The sequence below is a fragment of the Aplidium turbinatum genome, chromosome 1, assembly GCF_918807975.1.
Source record: "Aplidium turbinatum chromosome 1, kaAplTurb1.1, whole genome shotgun sequence".
NCBI classification, from domain to species: domain Eukaryota; kingdom Metazoa; phylum Chordata; class Ascidiacea; order Aplousobranchia; family Polyclinidae; genus Aplidium; species Aplidium turbinatum.
Window position 1 is genome coordinate 53,583,982 of NC_137472.1, and position 15,750 is coordinate 53,599,731.

Genomic DNA, 15,750 nt, shown 5'->3' on the forward strand with positions numbered 1-15,750 from the left:
ACCAGCTGAGAAATTCTGTGTTTGAACTGAATTTACGCGTTTTGCCATTGTAGGATTACATCTCTGTTGTACCACTGGCTTTATTTGTGAGTCCCATGGTCTTTCATCGGCTGCAGGGTTTTCCGAATAATGAAACAAGAACAAATTTGCTTATTTGCATGAGTGTGTTTCTCAACGATGGATCTTGTGAAAAAAACTCCATGAGTGATCCAAAGCCAGTTACAAGACAAATGCAAGACAATTGTTAAAACTATCCCAGACAGCAAAATCCGTCATTTTTATATTGATTCAACGTCTGCAATCAATGTACAAATAACGTATTTTGCTGTTTGGGATAGGCTAAGTTTATTGAATCACGACACCGTTGTTTGAAAAATTGAAAACCTGAAAACGAAATTTCTGAAATAAGCAGAACACAGAAGAATCTTCGATGAGGCCTGGCATAATGACGTGAAGATGCTCAACCGAATTTTAGATAAGGAGCTGCGAGGATTTTTTAATATCACAAAAAGTTTGCTCCTCAAATGCAAGAAAGAACAGAGTTCTTTCATTCACACGTAAAGTGTAAGACGTTTGATTTGAACATAACTTGAATTTGTTTTTATGTTAGTTGCCTAAATGTGAGGATAATCTTGAATAGTTTCGCAAATATAAATCTAAATCTTTCATCTGCAAGACTGCAACTCTCAATTGCGCAACATCACTGATTGCAGTTTGTTGCTGCCAAAGTGGATTTAATCAGACAGGATTTCATAAGAACAATCGTATAGATGAGGGCTTGTTTTGCAAACAAACTTTTCTGTAAAATTTGGGTCGAGTACAGCACTGATTTATAATGGTACTACACTTTTCGTCTAAATCGATTTATTGCGTAATTGTGTCAAACCAGATGCGATTAAAGACTGATTGAGAAATTTTAAAGTGAGATTAACTTTTATTAGCTCCCTAAAACTCCCAAATTGCAAAAAACTTTGAAGTAGTTTTGAATCAACCTTGGGTTTAAGTTTATACAAGCAGGTAAGATGGTAAAGGATTAGATCACAGCGAACCAAATTCCAGAAGAACTGTGGTTTTATTTAATCTCTTTCCTGGAAATGGCCAGAAAAATATCAGTGTGATTTGTCAGTCTATTTCAGGGAGTGCATCATTTCATTCACATATTACAGATTAGTATTTTGTGTGAAGAACCACTGCTCACGGGAGCCCAAGTCAACCATCAAAGCTCAAGGTAGGTGCTTGAATATTCTGCTGCACTTCTAAAGGATTTGTCAGTCTATTCTAGGAGTACACCCACACCCCTTCCTTCACAATTAAAAATACAGAAGGTTAGGCAAGTATCTTGAGCAATTGAGCATCCGATGGTTGAAGTGAACTACTAAGAGCAGTTTACTGCAGTAGTTACTAAATAGCATTGACTGACGGTGATAAAAAAGTTTAAGAATAGATTTTCACCTGACCTGGCTTTAACTTGTTGTCAGCTTAGCCACAGCTATGCCTGCAGTACTCCCCAGACGGCAAATCAACCGATTTTTAGATTGATTTAACGTCTACGATTGATTTGCTGTCTGAAATTATTCTGAAATAGGCTACAGCACGGCCTATCTGCTTGTACTGCGAAAGAAATTGAAGACTGTTTAATTTTGTGCTTTGATTAAAATGTGTCATTTAAGTCGCTGCTTGTTAATAGGCACTACGTCTACAGTTGTTGGAAACAAAAAGTGCTTGAAACGTTTCGCAAAGCAAATAAAACCGTTGAATAAACGTAACCACAAAAATTGTGCAACAATTATTATAATTGTTTTATGAAAATGAAAACGTAAAGCTGGTAATCTGAAAACAACTGTAAAAACGAAAATTTTATGCATGTGATGTAAATTGCTCTGGCTTTGTAGAAATTTATACTTTTGTTGCTGCTATGACGCAAACACAACAAAACTGCAAAAGCAAACACCGATTCACATGCATCTGAACATCAAGACCGCCACCTTACGGCAAGTGACAACAAAATTTTGTGCTACCAAAATGTTTTGCTCGTTGTCAACTTGTCTTGTCAATGTTCAAACCATAAAATTACAGTGTAAAGACAAGCTATCAAACCTAAAACTTATTTAACTTTTTACAGTGTATAATGTAACAGCTCAGTAACAGTAACTGCCAATTTTACAAACAGTTGAAAACATAAAATTCAAGCAAGATTTTATCATTTGAACAAAGTGAAAACAAAATTAGTAGCCTGGAAAAATTCGATTTCAAAAACTGAGTAAAAGAAATATTAACTGGCAATAGACCTAAACCGGTTTTACTAGCAGTGAAAAGCATAAATTATGAAGACATGCGGTCATAAGCTTATTTTTTATATCAGTCTCCCCGATAGCTCAGTTGGTTAGTTCGTGACTTCGTGAACGAAGAAGCTTTAAGATCAAGCGGCGCTGGTTCGACTCTCGGGGTGTGCACTTGAGCAACGCATTCTAAAGACTGCTCTCCATTCACAGGCACCTAATGGATGGATAATTCCCCTGCAACAACACTTCAACAATCGGAAAACTTCACTCTGTCAATCTCGGTAACTGGCCTTGCGTCAAAAGCCTCTACAAATATGCGACACTACCAGAAATAGCCTGTCAAGGCTTTGTCATTCCGATGATAAAGGTTCAGAAATCAAAACCAAACCATTCAAAGCCAGCCTTTTACAAGTCTAACAAAAACGATTTGAAAACGTTTGTTTGGAGCAAAATGATTGAACATTTGGTCAATCTGAATGAAATACACAACGAAAAAAAAAAGAAACTAAAACTGCAAGGAGCAAAGACAAACTTAGCAAGGAATCGTGTCCTAGGGATGGTAAATTTAGCTTACACGAAATAGATTCTGCTTTAATTCCATTTTGCGACAAAAATCCAGAATTTGCACCAACATGATGGCCAACTGTGTCAGGTTTAGTCTAATCATCTTTGATTTCTCTAGACCAGAGTCCAATCCATTAGTTACGTCACGCAAGGCAAGACGACAGGGGTTTGATATTTCTGTACATGATTGTCAGGATGTGGGACTCTAGGGAGGTTTATCACAGGATGCTAATTCTCGAAGTTGCTGAACACAGCGTGATTTTTACTTCACGTCAGATTATTCTCTCTGTGTTGATGACGCTCGCTTTGATTTTTTTCTTGATTTGTGAAAACCCAACATTCCGGGAGCAGCAATACCCGCCACAGTGGATGACACAACAGCTTCTTTGAAAAACGTTATGTGATCCTGTTCGCTGACCATAATATTTTTCATTTGATACCTAAAGCAAATAGATAATTTTGTAAGCAGGTTAAAACTATATCTTACAATAAAATTACTGAGTAATATTACAAAAAGACCTAGGTCTACTGATATATATCTGTAATTTAGCTTATAGGCCTAATACAGTCTTCAGTGAGGGCCTATAGTTTTATGGTCAGCCTTTATACGGTTTAGTAGGCTACAGTTGCTTTATAGTTGGTTTGTGTTGTTTTGTTTTCTGGTTTTTTAAAAGTAAAGTTAAAAGATGTAAGAATCACACAATTTTCACAGAAAGCAACACTGTTTAACCATAACACAAAAACATTATGGAGTTATTAATCCTGGTTTTAAGAAATCCTTGATCGAATTTTTGTCTATTTCAAATAGGTGTTAGCTCAGTGAATGGTTGTATGATTACACACAGGGCTGTGTGAGCAGCATCTTAGACTCCTCTCCCGATATCCACTATTGGGCCTCTATGTTTTGTGACGGCTCTTAAAAATAGGACAAGAAAGCGTTAGATAGTGGCCGCAAACTCTTTCACTGTTGGGAAAAAAATCATTTTCAGGACAGGGTAAACAACTTTAAGATCTTTAGATAGTAAATATGCCGACAACTCAGTAGGAAATCTGCAAAAAAGTTGGGGAAAGACCAGTGTTTTAGGATTTTTTTTTATAAAAAATGGGCAATGCAAAACTTAATGTCCAAAACAGTAATAGTGGATAGGGAGGTGTGGGGGGCTAGTCCCCCGGCAGATCTTGAGATATATGATATTGTTTTGGTCACTTTTCATCCATTTTTGGCACAATAATGTTATTTTTTTTATCAAGATGTACACTTTGTATGTAACCACTCAGACAGAAAACTAGTCGTTTATTGCACATTCATTAAATAATTGTAAAAAAATGACTGATTTGCCGTCTGGGCACAGGTCGTTTTGTATGTAGGCCAAATTCACAAAATTAAAATTGGATTTTGGCAGAAGGTTTGGTTTAAAATTTAAGTTGGCTTACCCCTTCAAAGAAACAAAAGAAAAGATAAACAAACCCTTCAAAGATAAACCCTTCAAAGAAAGATAAACAAACATACAAAACTCATTCACGACCGCAGAAAGATTCCAATAATTTGTTTATTGGAAATTTGTATAGCCTGGTAGGCTATGGTGTAGCCTATCAGCAGGCTAAAACTTCGCAAAATTTATTTGAGGCATTCAAAACAAATTTGAAAAAAAAAACGTTAACAATATTGTTATGTAACTTGCCTGGTGTAAAAGTGATAAAAAAGGTATCCCGTCATGCTGATAAAAAGCATCATTCCGGCTACACTTGGCCAGATAATCTTATGTCCTTCATGGTGTTCTTCTTCTTCTACTTCACGACATTCACAATTGCATTCTAACCTTGAACCATGCTCGCTTTCCGCTTCTTCCCCATGACCCCCACCTCCAGTCTCTTCCCCATGACTTTCACTTCCGTTCTCTTCCCCATGAACCCCATCTTCAGTCTCTTCTCCATGACCCCCACCTCCCATTTCTTTTCCGTGGCCTTCATCTTCATTAGCATTTTTGTGTCCACCATCTTTTGATACATTCCCATGGCCAACATTACCTCCGGGATGAATGTTAGTGCGGTTGTTATCTACTTCACTTTCCCGGATGCTGCCTTCCGTTGTGCTGGTGTTGTGGCCACTAACAGAAGTTTCGTTTCTTTCTCCTTCTGCAGATTTAGAAAAATACAATTTTTTAGATGTTTTTGAGCTTCTCATGGGTGGAACAACTCGCAGTAGGTTCACAAGAGGGGTAAATAAACTCCAAATAACACACTTCCCCAGCTTTCGGATGTATGTGTCGTTGCAACAGTCAGATCAGCAACTGTAGCATTGTACATTATTATTACTCAATTATTGTGACGTCAGACACTTCTCAATCAAACTGTGCTTTGGGGTTGATACAGGGCCGGATTTAGCTGATGGGGGGCCCGGGGCACTTTTAGATCGGGGGGCCCCCCTGTAAAAAATTTTTCGCGCCTACGGCGCGAAAAGCCACCTCCACGTCTACAATAGCATTACTCCAGCACTACACACCAATTTGCAGAGTCTTTAAAGGCTGAAAGGAAAAAAATAACACAAAGTTACAATTTTTCCACTTAGGGGGGCCCTTCAAAAGTCGGGGGGCCCGGGGCACATGCCCCCTCTGCCCCCCCCTAAATCCGGGCCTGGGTTGATAACTAATCACTGGCTTCGTTACTGGCCACTCACGCAAGAAGTGTGGGTCGTTGAAAGCAAACTTATCCTATTGCAGCGCAATGCATAAGTTGCTTGGTTCGTCGCGGTGGTTTAGAAAAGTGCCTTAGGCTTACGTAGCCTACTTTTTATGGAAAAGTATTAAAAGAGATATTAATGTTTTGCAGTGTTAGCTAACACACTTACTTCTGATATTTCTAACTAATCTATACAAACTACGCATTGGTGGACACGTTTGGGAATCTTTTAGCTTTTTAAAATAAATTTTGAATATGCAGTAAGTATAAGCTCTAATAATAACAGAGTGTGATTTTAACAAAAGTTTGAATCAACAAGGTTGATGATTATTGTTATATCTTTTTAAATGAATAATTGCAGTATTACATGTATTGCATCACTTATCACATCTGGTGCAACTAAAAAATTAGGTTGATAAATCAACTCATTTAATTATGTCCCAATTTCGACAGCTTTGAGGCTATTTTTACAGAAATACAATTCTTGAAAAGACGTTTCCTGAAGAGTGTTTCTTTTCTGTCATTGCATACAGACGAACGGATGCGGGAATCTTATGTTACAATTTTCCCACGAAGAGATTATGGTTTACCGCTGTGACCAGTGGGTGTTTTAGTTTGTTTTAAATCACACACTATTAGTGTCACTATATCACTACATTTTCGCACATTAGTATCAACGACCATATTCTAATCTATCGTTCTTTAAGTTTTGCATGCAATGACATAACCACAAAACAACCTCTATTTTTTGTTCAATAATTAAATGTTCCAGCGTTACCAGATTTATTGTCTTCTTACCTGCATGGCAAAGAGCAAATAACAAAACAAACCAACAAACAAGAATCACTTGCTTCATCTTTTCTGTTTGGATTGATTGAACGCAACTTGTGAAAATTTTTCTTAATACCTAGGCTATAACAGGTCAGTCAGTGTAACCTATCACTTGACTTGGTGAAAATGACTTTTAATTCATTTGGCAACCTTAACTAAAAAAGAAAACAGAGACTAAGATAATGCTTTGTATGTTATCTATTCGATATAGATATTTGAGGATTTTTATCCTCGAACTGAGAAATAGATACCTAGATAGAGATTTATTGGTTGCTGCAAATCAATGTGTGCTACAATAATCAAAATGCTGTGTACAGTATAACTGCTTAAAGGGTCACAATTTTACAAAACTTTGTCACACAATTTTGCAATCACAGCAACGGGAGGCTGCGAAGTGACCATTCCCGGTCTTCAAGTCAAGTCGTTATACCCTCAAACTCAACAATGATATACTTGGCTGATTGTGCTACTGCAAGTGGTTCCACCGATGATCAGGAAGATCAGGAAAGCCTTTTACATGCTTAATCCCAAGCTTACCTATAAAGGCTTTGAACCAGTGGCACAGACCCGATTACTGAGAGTGACAAAGTGGTTTCTTCTTGTGAAGAATGTTGTTGCCTATAAGTTATTTCATCCACTAGGTGCCGCTGGATACAAAGCAGTTTTGAAGATCTGAATTGAATGCATTGCTCAAGTAAACTCTTCGAGAATTAAACCATAGCTCCTTGATCTTAGTATTTCTTCGTTTATGAATGTGGTTGCTCAACCGACTCGGAGATTTGTCGTATAAGATTGGCTATCCTATTGCTTAAGAACTAGACAACGGGCGATTCAGGCTTTGATAATGCCGGCTTCAAGCTTATTTCTCTCCTTCGTTTTTCAACTTTTAAGCTTTAGTCAGAAGACAGATTCAAAACACAGTGCCTAATAATATTGCAGTCTACAGTTCAAGAGAAATAATAGAATGCGTACTCGACTAGCCTTGAGGGCTACTAGGCTAAAGTGGTCTATGCAGGGCCGTGTGAGCATCATCTTGGTTATTTACCCCAAAATTCACTAGTGGACCCCTATGCTTAGTGATGGCTCTTAAAAATAGGACAAGAAAGCGTTAGATAACTGGACAAAGATAACTGGACAATGCAAAGCGTAATGTCTGAAAAATTAACGTAAGATAGAGGGGTTGTGGGAGCTTATCCCCCAGAAAATATTTACAAATACAACCTTGGTTTGGTCACTTAACTTATTAGGCATTAGTGGCGCAGTAATGTTTTTTTGTCAAGATGCACACTTGGTAGGCCTATGTAACCAAATTCATCAAATTGAAATTAGATTTGAGTGGAAGGCTTAGTTTAAAATAAATTAGTCTGCTGTAGGCTATTGAAAAAAAAATCTTCATTTATTGAAAATTTGTATACTGTAGCTTAGTAGGCCTATTGTGTAGCCTTTCAGCAGGATAGAGCTTCGAAAATTTGTCTAAGGTGTCCTGACCTTCGCTTCACCTCTAGTATTTTCACGGCACTATGCACTTTATAGCCTAATATCTCCAATAATACAGAAATTTATCAATTTCATTGTTAAATAACCAGGCTATATGAGTGGGCAGTGTTTACTGCGAGTATTACATTATTTGGTTAGTTTTTTGTGGGACATAAAATCTTTCTATGCTACTCCTTTAATCCATTTTCTGAAAATATGCACGCCCAACATTGCTAGTTAGTTAAATAAAATGTGGTTGAGCAAGGAAAGCGAGCGAAAAAATTTGCAAACATGAAAAAAACATAGTAGCCTAAATGATAGCCTGAATTAAAAATTACAAGCCGAAAAACGCTGCACGGACTAAATATGCGTAGGCCTATAGACAGAGGTGGACCCCAACCTGAGGTTTGGAAAGCAGTAGCCTAAATGCGGCCTTGCATGATTTAAGCTATTGATTATCGAGATTCTGCCAAAGCTTTTTTCTTTTTTAAACAGTCAAAAAATATTAAACAGACCAAAAAAATGGGCCCTCAAACAGCCGTGGGCCTCCTCTCGGTCGGGGGGCACGGAGGGGCGGTTAACACGGCCCTGTATCTATGCATTAGGCTACAACTGAAAAACAACTTTTTTAAATGCATTTTTCCTGCCTACTTGATAATTAATTTGATAAAAAATTAAGCTTAAAAACAAATTCTTGAGCATCTAGGCCAACTGCTCAAAATTTTCAAAACTACACAGAAACTTAGACTTAGAACTACCATTGCTCCAGAAAACACAATAACTGTCTCAACTTTTCAGTTTTAACAGATTTTTCTTTTTATAAATTTTGTTGATTCTGCTTATATTTAGTTGGCTTCAAGGCAAACTATAAAACAAATTAAGCTACGCTCGTAAACTATCTTGCTTGCCAACCGGAAGCAGTAACATTTAGCTGAAATGACGTCGTTATAGTAATTGCTCGAACAAGAAAGACATGAGAAACTTTCAGTGACCACAGTCACGATGTTTCAAGCTACATACATAATAGCATAGGTAAGCCTATAGTAGTTGTCACATTCTGGCATGAATCAAGAAGTGTAGCCTGAACATGTAGGCTATTGCCTAACTTGTGTAGCCTACAATTTGAGTGTTAGGCTACAGTGAGTAGCCTATGTGTAAAATTTAGCTTATTACGAAAATCATAGTCCATTTGGGTCGCTCTATTGGAAAGTTTTGAAATAGGATTTTCTAAACTGATAAGTTGATTCGAACTACAATATTCTATAGTTTTTCATCCCATGATTTTCTATGTAAGCTAGTCTATCATGGCACTGGTGAATCTTGAGGGGTGCTCTCTCCTTTAAAACACAGACAATTAACTGTATTTTGCCGTGTTTTTTTTTACAAGATCGTATTAATATAGAGTAGACCTACACATCATTGTGTTTTGTTGAAATCGCCCCCTTAAAAATACTTGCTTGATCCGCCCCTGTGTCATGGACACAACATCAACGTTTTCACAATAAGCAACAGAAACGCCATAAAACCACATGTTTAAGACGTATTATCGCCATTAAATAAGTAAATACCAATATTACACCTAGGAGCAAAATTTGATTAATATTACACCTCTTTTCCGAAAATAAACGTATAGCCCTATAGCCTAAGCCAACTATTGGCTATATGCTTGCATGACATGCTACTCTGTAAGCTATAGGCTACTACTGAAACATAAACGACTTTTCACCACTTAATTGACAGTATACTACAATGAATTGTAAGATACGATGGTACAATACGAGGAAAAGTGAACATATTATATGATGCTATAAACAGCCTGGTAATGATTGCACATATTATGTTTTACTCACAACAATTTTGTCATTCTACAGAAGGCTATATCCAAAAGTTACAAAAAGGTAGCCTACGTAAGTACTGTAGGCTTACCGACTTTTATCTATTTTTAGTTATTGTAAGCAACAAAATTAAGAGACAACCAGATTAAGATATAGGCTACCGCAGGCTAGGCTAGGGCTTCACCCATAGCGGTCGCTATGGCTGCACCATTGCCTAAATAAACTGCAAAACCTTATTCCATTATTTAAAGACATCATCGCACTCTTCCGCTATTGGTTGTAGAACATCATTTTTCTTGGATGCAAGTACGTCTTTTTTTGTTTCTGGTTTTTCAGAATGATGATCCCTTTGAGAAAGTTCTATCTTTGTTTGGGATTTTTCATCCAAAGCTATGACTCCTGGTGCAGCAAAACCAGCAGCTGTTGACGATACGACAGCATCTTGGAAGAAAGATACTTGGTGTGCATGTTCCTTGGATACTTTCTTCATGGTTGCTCTGTTTATATGTGAAACATTTATAAATACTTAAAAAAAAACATCTCAACCTGTTAATTTAAACTTGTTTGCCTTTCAGGGTCCTATTAATAGCATATTTAATTCAAATTATTTGCAAGGACCGTCGACAAAAAAAAGAGATGAAAACAGAATATTAGCCTAAGTGAATTTAGTCTTGGCTACACGCGCAGTGTGACGTAGGCTACCTATAGGAGTGTTATTCAGCCTTCCCCGATAGCTTTTTCTGCACAGCTTACTGATACGCAACTAAGTAAAAAATCAAATGCTCCTTCAACACAAAAAACACAATTTATCATATTCTTAGCCTACAACGTCAACTTTTCAAAAACGAGTAGCAGGTTATACAACGCTTTTATTTTTAGCTGAATAAGGATGCTCAAGAATAGGGTCGTGTGAGCACCATCTTGCCTTCCTCCGAAATCCACTAGTGGTAGTGGGCCCCTATGTTTAGTAATAGCTTTTAAAAATAAGAGAATAAAGCGTTAGGTTATGATCGCAAACTCTTTCAATGTAAGGAAAAAAATCACATTCATCATTTCAGCAAAGACTACGACAGAGTGAAGCACGACACAACAAGTAAGCAACTCTAATTTTTTCGAAAAAATTAGTTGCCCAAATAAACAAAATTTATAACCTAAGATGAATGGACAAGTAGAGTAAAGTAAAAGTAAAAAAAGTAAAGTAAAGTAAAGTAGGAAAGTAAAAGTAAAGTAGGACAGGGTTGTGAGGAGTTTGCCTCCCGGGAAAATTTGACAAACCTAAACTTATTTTGCTCGTTTTTGGCGCAATAACGTTTTTTTTTGTCAAGATGCACACTTTGTAGGTAACCAAATTGAAGCTGGATTTGAGTAGAAGATTTGGTATAAAATTTAAGTTATAGACAGACAATCGATAACAACTTAATAACATTGAATTGCATAATTCAAAATTAAGTTGTTATCGATTGTCTGTCTATGGTTTTTAAAAAGTACCTCTCTACCAAAGCTATAAATTTAAGTTAGCTTATTATTACAAAAAAAAAACTTTATTTACGACCACAAAAGAATTTTATAATTTATTTGTTTGAAAAATGTAGGCTATATCCTAGTGATGTAGTCTTTCAGCAGGCTAGAACTTCGAAAATCTACCTTAGGTGTTTTCACTTTCACCTGTAAGTTAGTATTTTCACGCACATTTTACATTATAGTCAATTACAGCCAATCTCCATTAACACTGAAATTTATCAATTTAATTAACTAGAAAAAGTATATTTGAGTGAGCAGTGTTTACATTTAACATATTACATAGTTTTTTTGAGGGTTACAAATAACTTTTTACTCCCTTTTCACTTTAGAGACTATGCATGTCTAACATCGTCGGTTAGGTGAAAATGTAGTTGACCCAGTGAAAAAAATTAGTAAAAATGGAAGAAAAATTACATATTAAATGTTGCATGTTAATTTACAAGTCCAAAAACGCTGCACGAACTAAATAACTTATGCGGGGGCCCCTAAACGGAGGTGGGCCGGGGGTTGTGAACCAGTAAATAAGGTTTTTCATGATGTTATTGATTGTCGAGTTTCTTCTGAAACATTTTTCTTTTTTTAAGCAGTCAAAAAATTTCAGACAGACCCCTAAACAGCCTTGGGTGGGCCCCTAAACCGCCGTGGTCCCCCCGGCCGGTGGGCACAGGGAGGCGGTTAACACGGCCCTGTTCAAAAATTACTTAGTAGCGACATTGAAAGTACAAGATAAACAACATTGTTTGGGACATAAAGCTCCAAAAAGATACACGATCAATTTAGCAAACAGTAGGCTATAGTGCTCTATTTTAAACAAACCGTCTAACGAAGAGAATATGGTTTTGGAATTTGAAATTAAAAAAAACAAACTATAGGCAATAGGCTACTTTAAAATCTCACACTCACTTTGAGTAAAAATAGTAGAAGAGAAATGAAGCTCCAGTAATAAATACCATCATTCCAATGGCTGAAGGCCACACAACGTAATGGCCAGCATGATGGCCCTCTTCCTCATGAGGTTCATTTCCGTCGGTTTCATTCCCATGTCCAGAACCTTCAGTTCCGTTTCCATAAGCATTATTATTCTCCGCAGGCTCTTGGCTATGCTCATCAACTAGATATACATAATTATTAACAATAAACAGTATAGGCTACTTATAGCCTTATGACAAATATTGCCTACTTGCAATATAGTTTACAGTAGCTTAGAACTTAGGCAAGAGTAGTAGCTAAAGTTCCTCGCAAAGCAGTTATTTAAAGTTTATTTGAAAAAAAGGTTAAATTAACTTAGCCGTTGCAGTTGAGATAACTTTGCACAACTCCAAAACACATGACCGTAGCGTAGCCAAAAATATGTAACAGAAGGAAGTTTATGAGGTGATCTTTATTACAACACTTCAATTTTCTGAAGATATTGACGGCTACCGGAAGCGCCCTCTGACGGATAAAAGTAATCTTAAACATCGATCTTGCTAAACATCGACCGTCTCACAAGGCAGTTTGTGTTTACAGGAACTTTGGCAAATTTTGTCTTAGAAACCGAATTTGTCTTTTTGTTTTATAATTTTAGCACAAATTGTTGAATAACACAGGAACAATATTTTCTTTTTAAGGCATTGTCATTCAAAATTTTGTTATGGTAGGCTAGCCTATAGTTAGGCCTACCATATTTTCATCGCATAAAAAGAGGACACGTTTCGCCAGCAAGTAGAATTTTACGCTTGAAAAATCTTTTACATGTTTTTAGATCATTACAGTTGTTACGGACAATTTTCACCAAATCAAACGTCATATAAAACCGTTATGGTCTACTTAACCTTAGCTGGCATCTTACGTCATGGAAATTGCTAGAAAATGTCCAAATATTGCACCATCGTTCGTAAGATCTGATGAACCATTGCATCACCACCTTTGAACACCTGTTTGAATTGCGTGACAATGTCTTTCATTATTGCGTCACAGTTACTGTTTACGTGAGTTTGAGATATCGCAAATTAGTCTAGTCATTTGTAAAATGGTTGCTTGAAAGTTGGAGGCATATTTAACTGTTTTGCTTATTGCTTGAATAAGCTGGACAAAATTTCCATCTTTTAACTAAATAGTTTGTATCGTAGTGACAAGTTTTAGTGGCGTACCGTGTTGCGTCCCAATTTCGACAGCCGTGGGCTATTTTTTACAGAAATACAATTCTCGAATAGACGTTTCCTGAAGAGTGTTTCTTTTCGGTCATTACATACAGACGAACGGATCCGGGAACTTTATGTTACAATTTTCCCACGAAGAGATTATGGTTTACCGCTGTGACCAACAGTATAGGTCTACACAGCAAAAGTTACCGAAAAAAAAACAAAAAAACAGCAGTTTCAGTCAGACAGCAATGATCGCAAAAGTCTGCAAAATGTGACAAATCAGGCTCGATCTCCAGGTAGCCAAACCTTAACTTTTTTTAACAAGGAATGGTCAGCCTTAACGAAATTGTTAAATTATTTGCAAGAAATATGATTTAAACAGTAGGCTACACAATACACATTACTGTTAAGATGCTAAAAACGGCGTGAACGAAAAAGCGTTAAGCTGTTTCTTTCCTTGCAAAGCTGTAAGCCTATCCATGCCACGATTTATTTTGCTGTAGGCTACCTGTAGGCCTAGGTTAGATGTTTTACACATTGCACTTTTAGACATTCGTTTCGATTTGTTTCAAGTAACAAATGAACCAAACTGAGTTGTTAATCAACAATGTCTACAAGCGTTGTAGGCTATCAATAGGCTATAAAACGTAAGTAGGTAAAAGAATAATTTTTTTGTGAAAGTGTGAGAATGACCTTTAAAATGTCGTTTAATATCTTACAGTGAACCAGGCAATGAACGTTCAACAACAGTTCCATAAAATGCGCAAATTTTTTGTAGAATTTTTAAATCAGCGTGTTACATTGGATCAGTGGTTCTCAAACTTTTTCACCTTGTGGCACATTAGATAAAATATAAAACGCACGCGGCACACTTACAAAAGAAGAAAAGTTGCTTTAAAAAAAATTATTTTCACGTGTCAATGCGATGGATGTGCTTGTTTATGCCAATGTAAGCTTCGACTGAAACGAGGTTGCATTGTTGACAAACATATACCCGAATTTCATCGTCAATTTCAAGCAGTCTCTCTCGTTTACAGCTTTTAATTTCAGTCAAAACAGAAAAGCCATGTTCACATAGCCATGAAGATGCAAATGGCAATATAATTTTGATTGCTTTTGCACGGATCATGAAATAGAGTTTGGAAGCAGACAGCCAAAACGTATCCAAGTTTTTTTGTGGAAACAGCGTTTGAAAAAATGGGTCGTTTCGTAAATTAATGAGCTGTTCTTCTTCTGCAGAAAGATTGCTTGATTCATTGCTTCCAAATGGTGGGAAGCAATGTTAGCAATAGCTAACATAGCAGCCCAATAGTGACGTGGCAATTACCCTGCTGTACCGGCAATGCCATAATTGGTTTCATTGTCACATGTGCTTATTTATCATCTATTAAAGGAGTTAAAGCGCTTTTATGTCGCATGCTTGTCTGAATGGCTTATTTTAAATATTTATACAGCTCTTTTCCAAAATTTCAAAAAGATTTGCGGCACACTTGAGAATCTGTGGCGGCACACTAGTGTGCCGCGGCACACAGTTTGAGAATCACTGCATTGGATACAAAATGTTTAGAAAACAAATAGCCTACAAGCCGTCGCTGAAACGTCATCAAGCAATAGAATCCCGTTGAAAATATAAGCATTAAAATCCAAACTGTCAAAAAAGAGGACATTTGAGCATTTTTTAGTGTCCTCGGAGAACAATTCATTTTTCTTGAAATAAGAGGACAAATCCTCTTAAAAGAGGACGGATGGTAGCCCTACTATAGTAGCCCATAACCAGAAAATAAAATTACCCCATGTAGCCTACCGCAGAGATAGCACCATATTTATCTAATATCTGTAGGCTACAGGCAACCAGGGCCGGATTTAGCTGATGGGGTGCCCGGGCATTTGTAGATCGGGGGGCCCCTAGCGAAAAACCACCTCTACGTCTACAGTAGCATTAATTCAGCACTGCACAGCATTTTGCAGAAACTTCAAAGGCTGAAAGCAAAAAAATAACACAAAATCACATTTTTTTTTCATGTAGGGAGGACATTCAAACGTTGGGAAGTCTGGGGCACCTGCACCTTCTGCCTCTCCCCTAAATCCGGGCCTGCAGGCAACAGTTAATTGGTTAAACGACAGTTGATGAAGACACGGAACTGTAGTTTAATCAACTGTCGAGTCATAAAAGTAGGCAATCAGGTGACATTTCGAAGAAAATAGTTTACCTTGAAAATAGTTACTGACAAATAAAACATTGATTGACCTTACCTGCTGAAGTTGAACACAGAAGTAAACAAATAGAGAAACAAAGAATATAGCAGCCAGGCACAAGTTTATTTTTCATCATTTCATGTAACACGCTATTTTTCTACCAAGAACATTATAGTTATGTAACTTATCTGTTCACAACACACTTGCTCCCATTAGGCTACGGATGGCTTGGAGTTGACA

General features: G+C 37.0%; 1 protein-coding gene across 1 annotated transcript; it reads right to left on the bottom strand.

The window, feature by feature from the left end:
* Nucleotides 1-9,205: 9,205 nt before the first annotated feature.
* LOC145782465 (uncharacterized) lies at nt 9,206-15,662 on the bottom strand. Its single transcript, XM_082594261.1, has 3 exons — nt 15,568-15,662; nt 12,092-12,299; nt 9,206-10,164 (listed from the first exon to the last, which is right to left on the bottom strand). Exons 1-3 carry the CDS (start codon nt 15,644-15,646, stop codon nt 9,909-9,911), a joined length of 543 nt encoding a protein of 180 aa, XP_082450387.1. The 5' UTR covers nt 15,647-15,662; the 3' UTR covers nt 9,206-9,908.
* Between the last annotated feature and the right edge of the window lie 88 nt (nt 15,663-15,750).

Excerpts from the sequence above, each read along its gene's own strand:
- LOC145782465 (XM_082594261.1), bottom strand. The coding sequence starts at position 15,646 with ATGATGAAAAATAAACTTGTGCCTGGCTGCTATATTCTTTGTTTCTCT. Across the intron at positions 12,300-15,567 it reads TCTGTGTTCAACTTCAGCAG|TTGATGAGCATAGCCAAGAG; the intron begins GTAAGGTCAATC and ends ATGTATATCTAG. Across the intron at positions 10,165-12,091 it reads TTCTACTATTTTTACTCAAA|AGCAACCATGAAGAAAGTAT; the intron begins GTGAGTGTGAGA and ends ACATATAAACAG.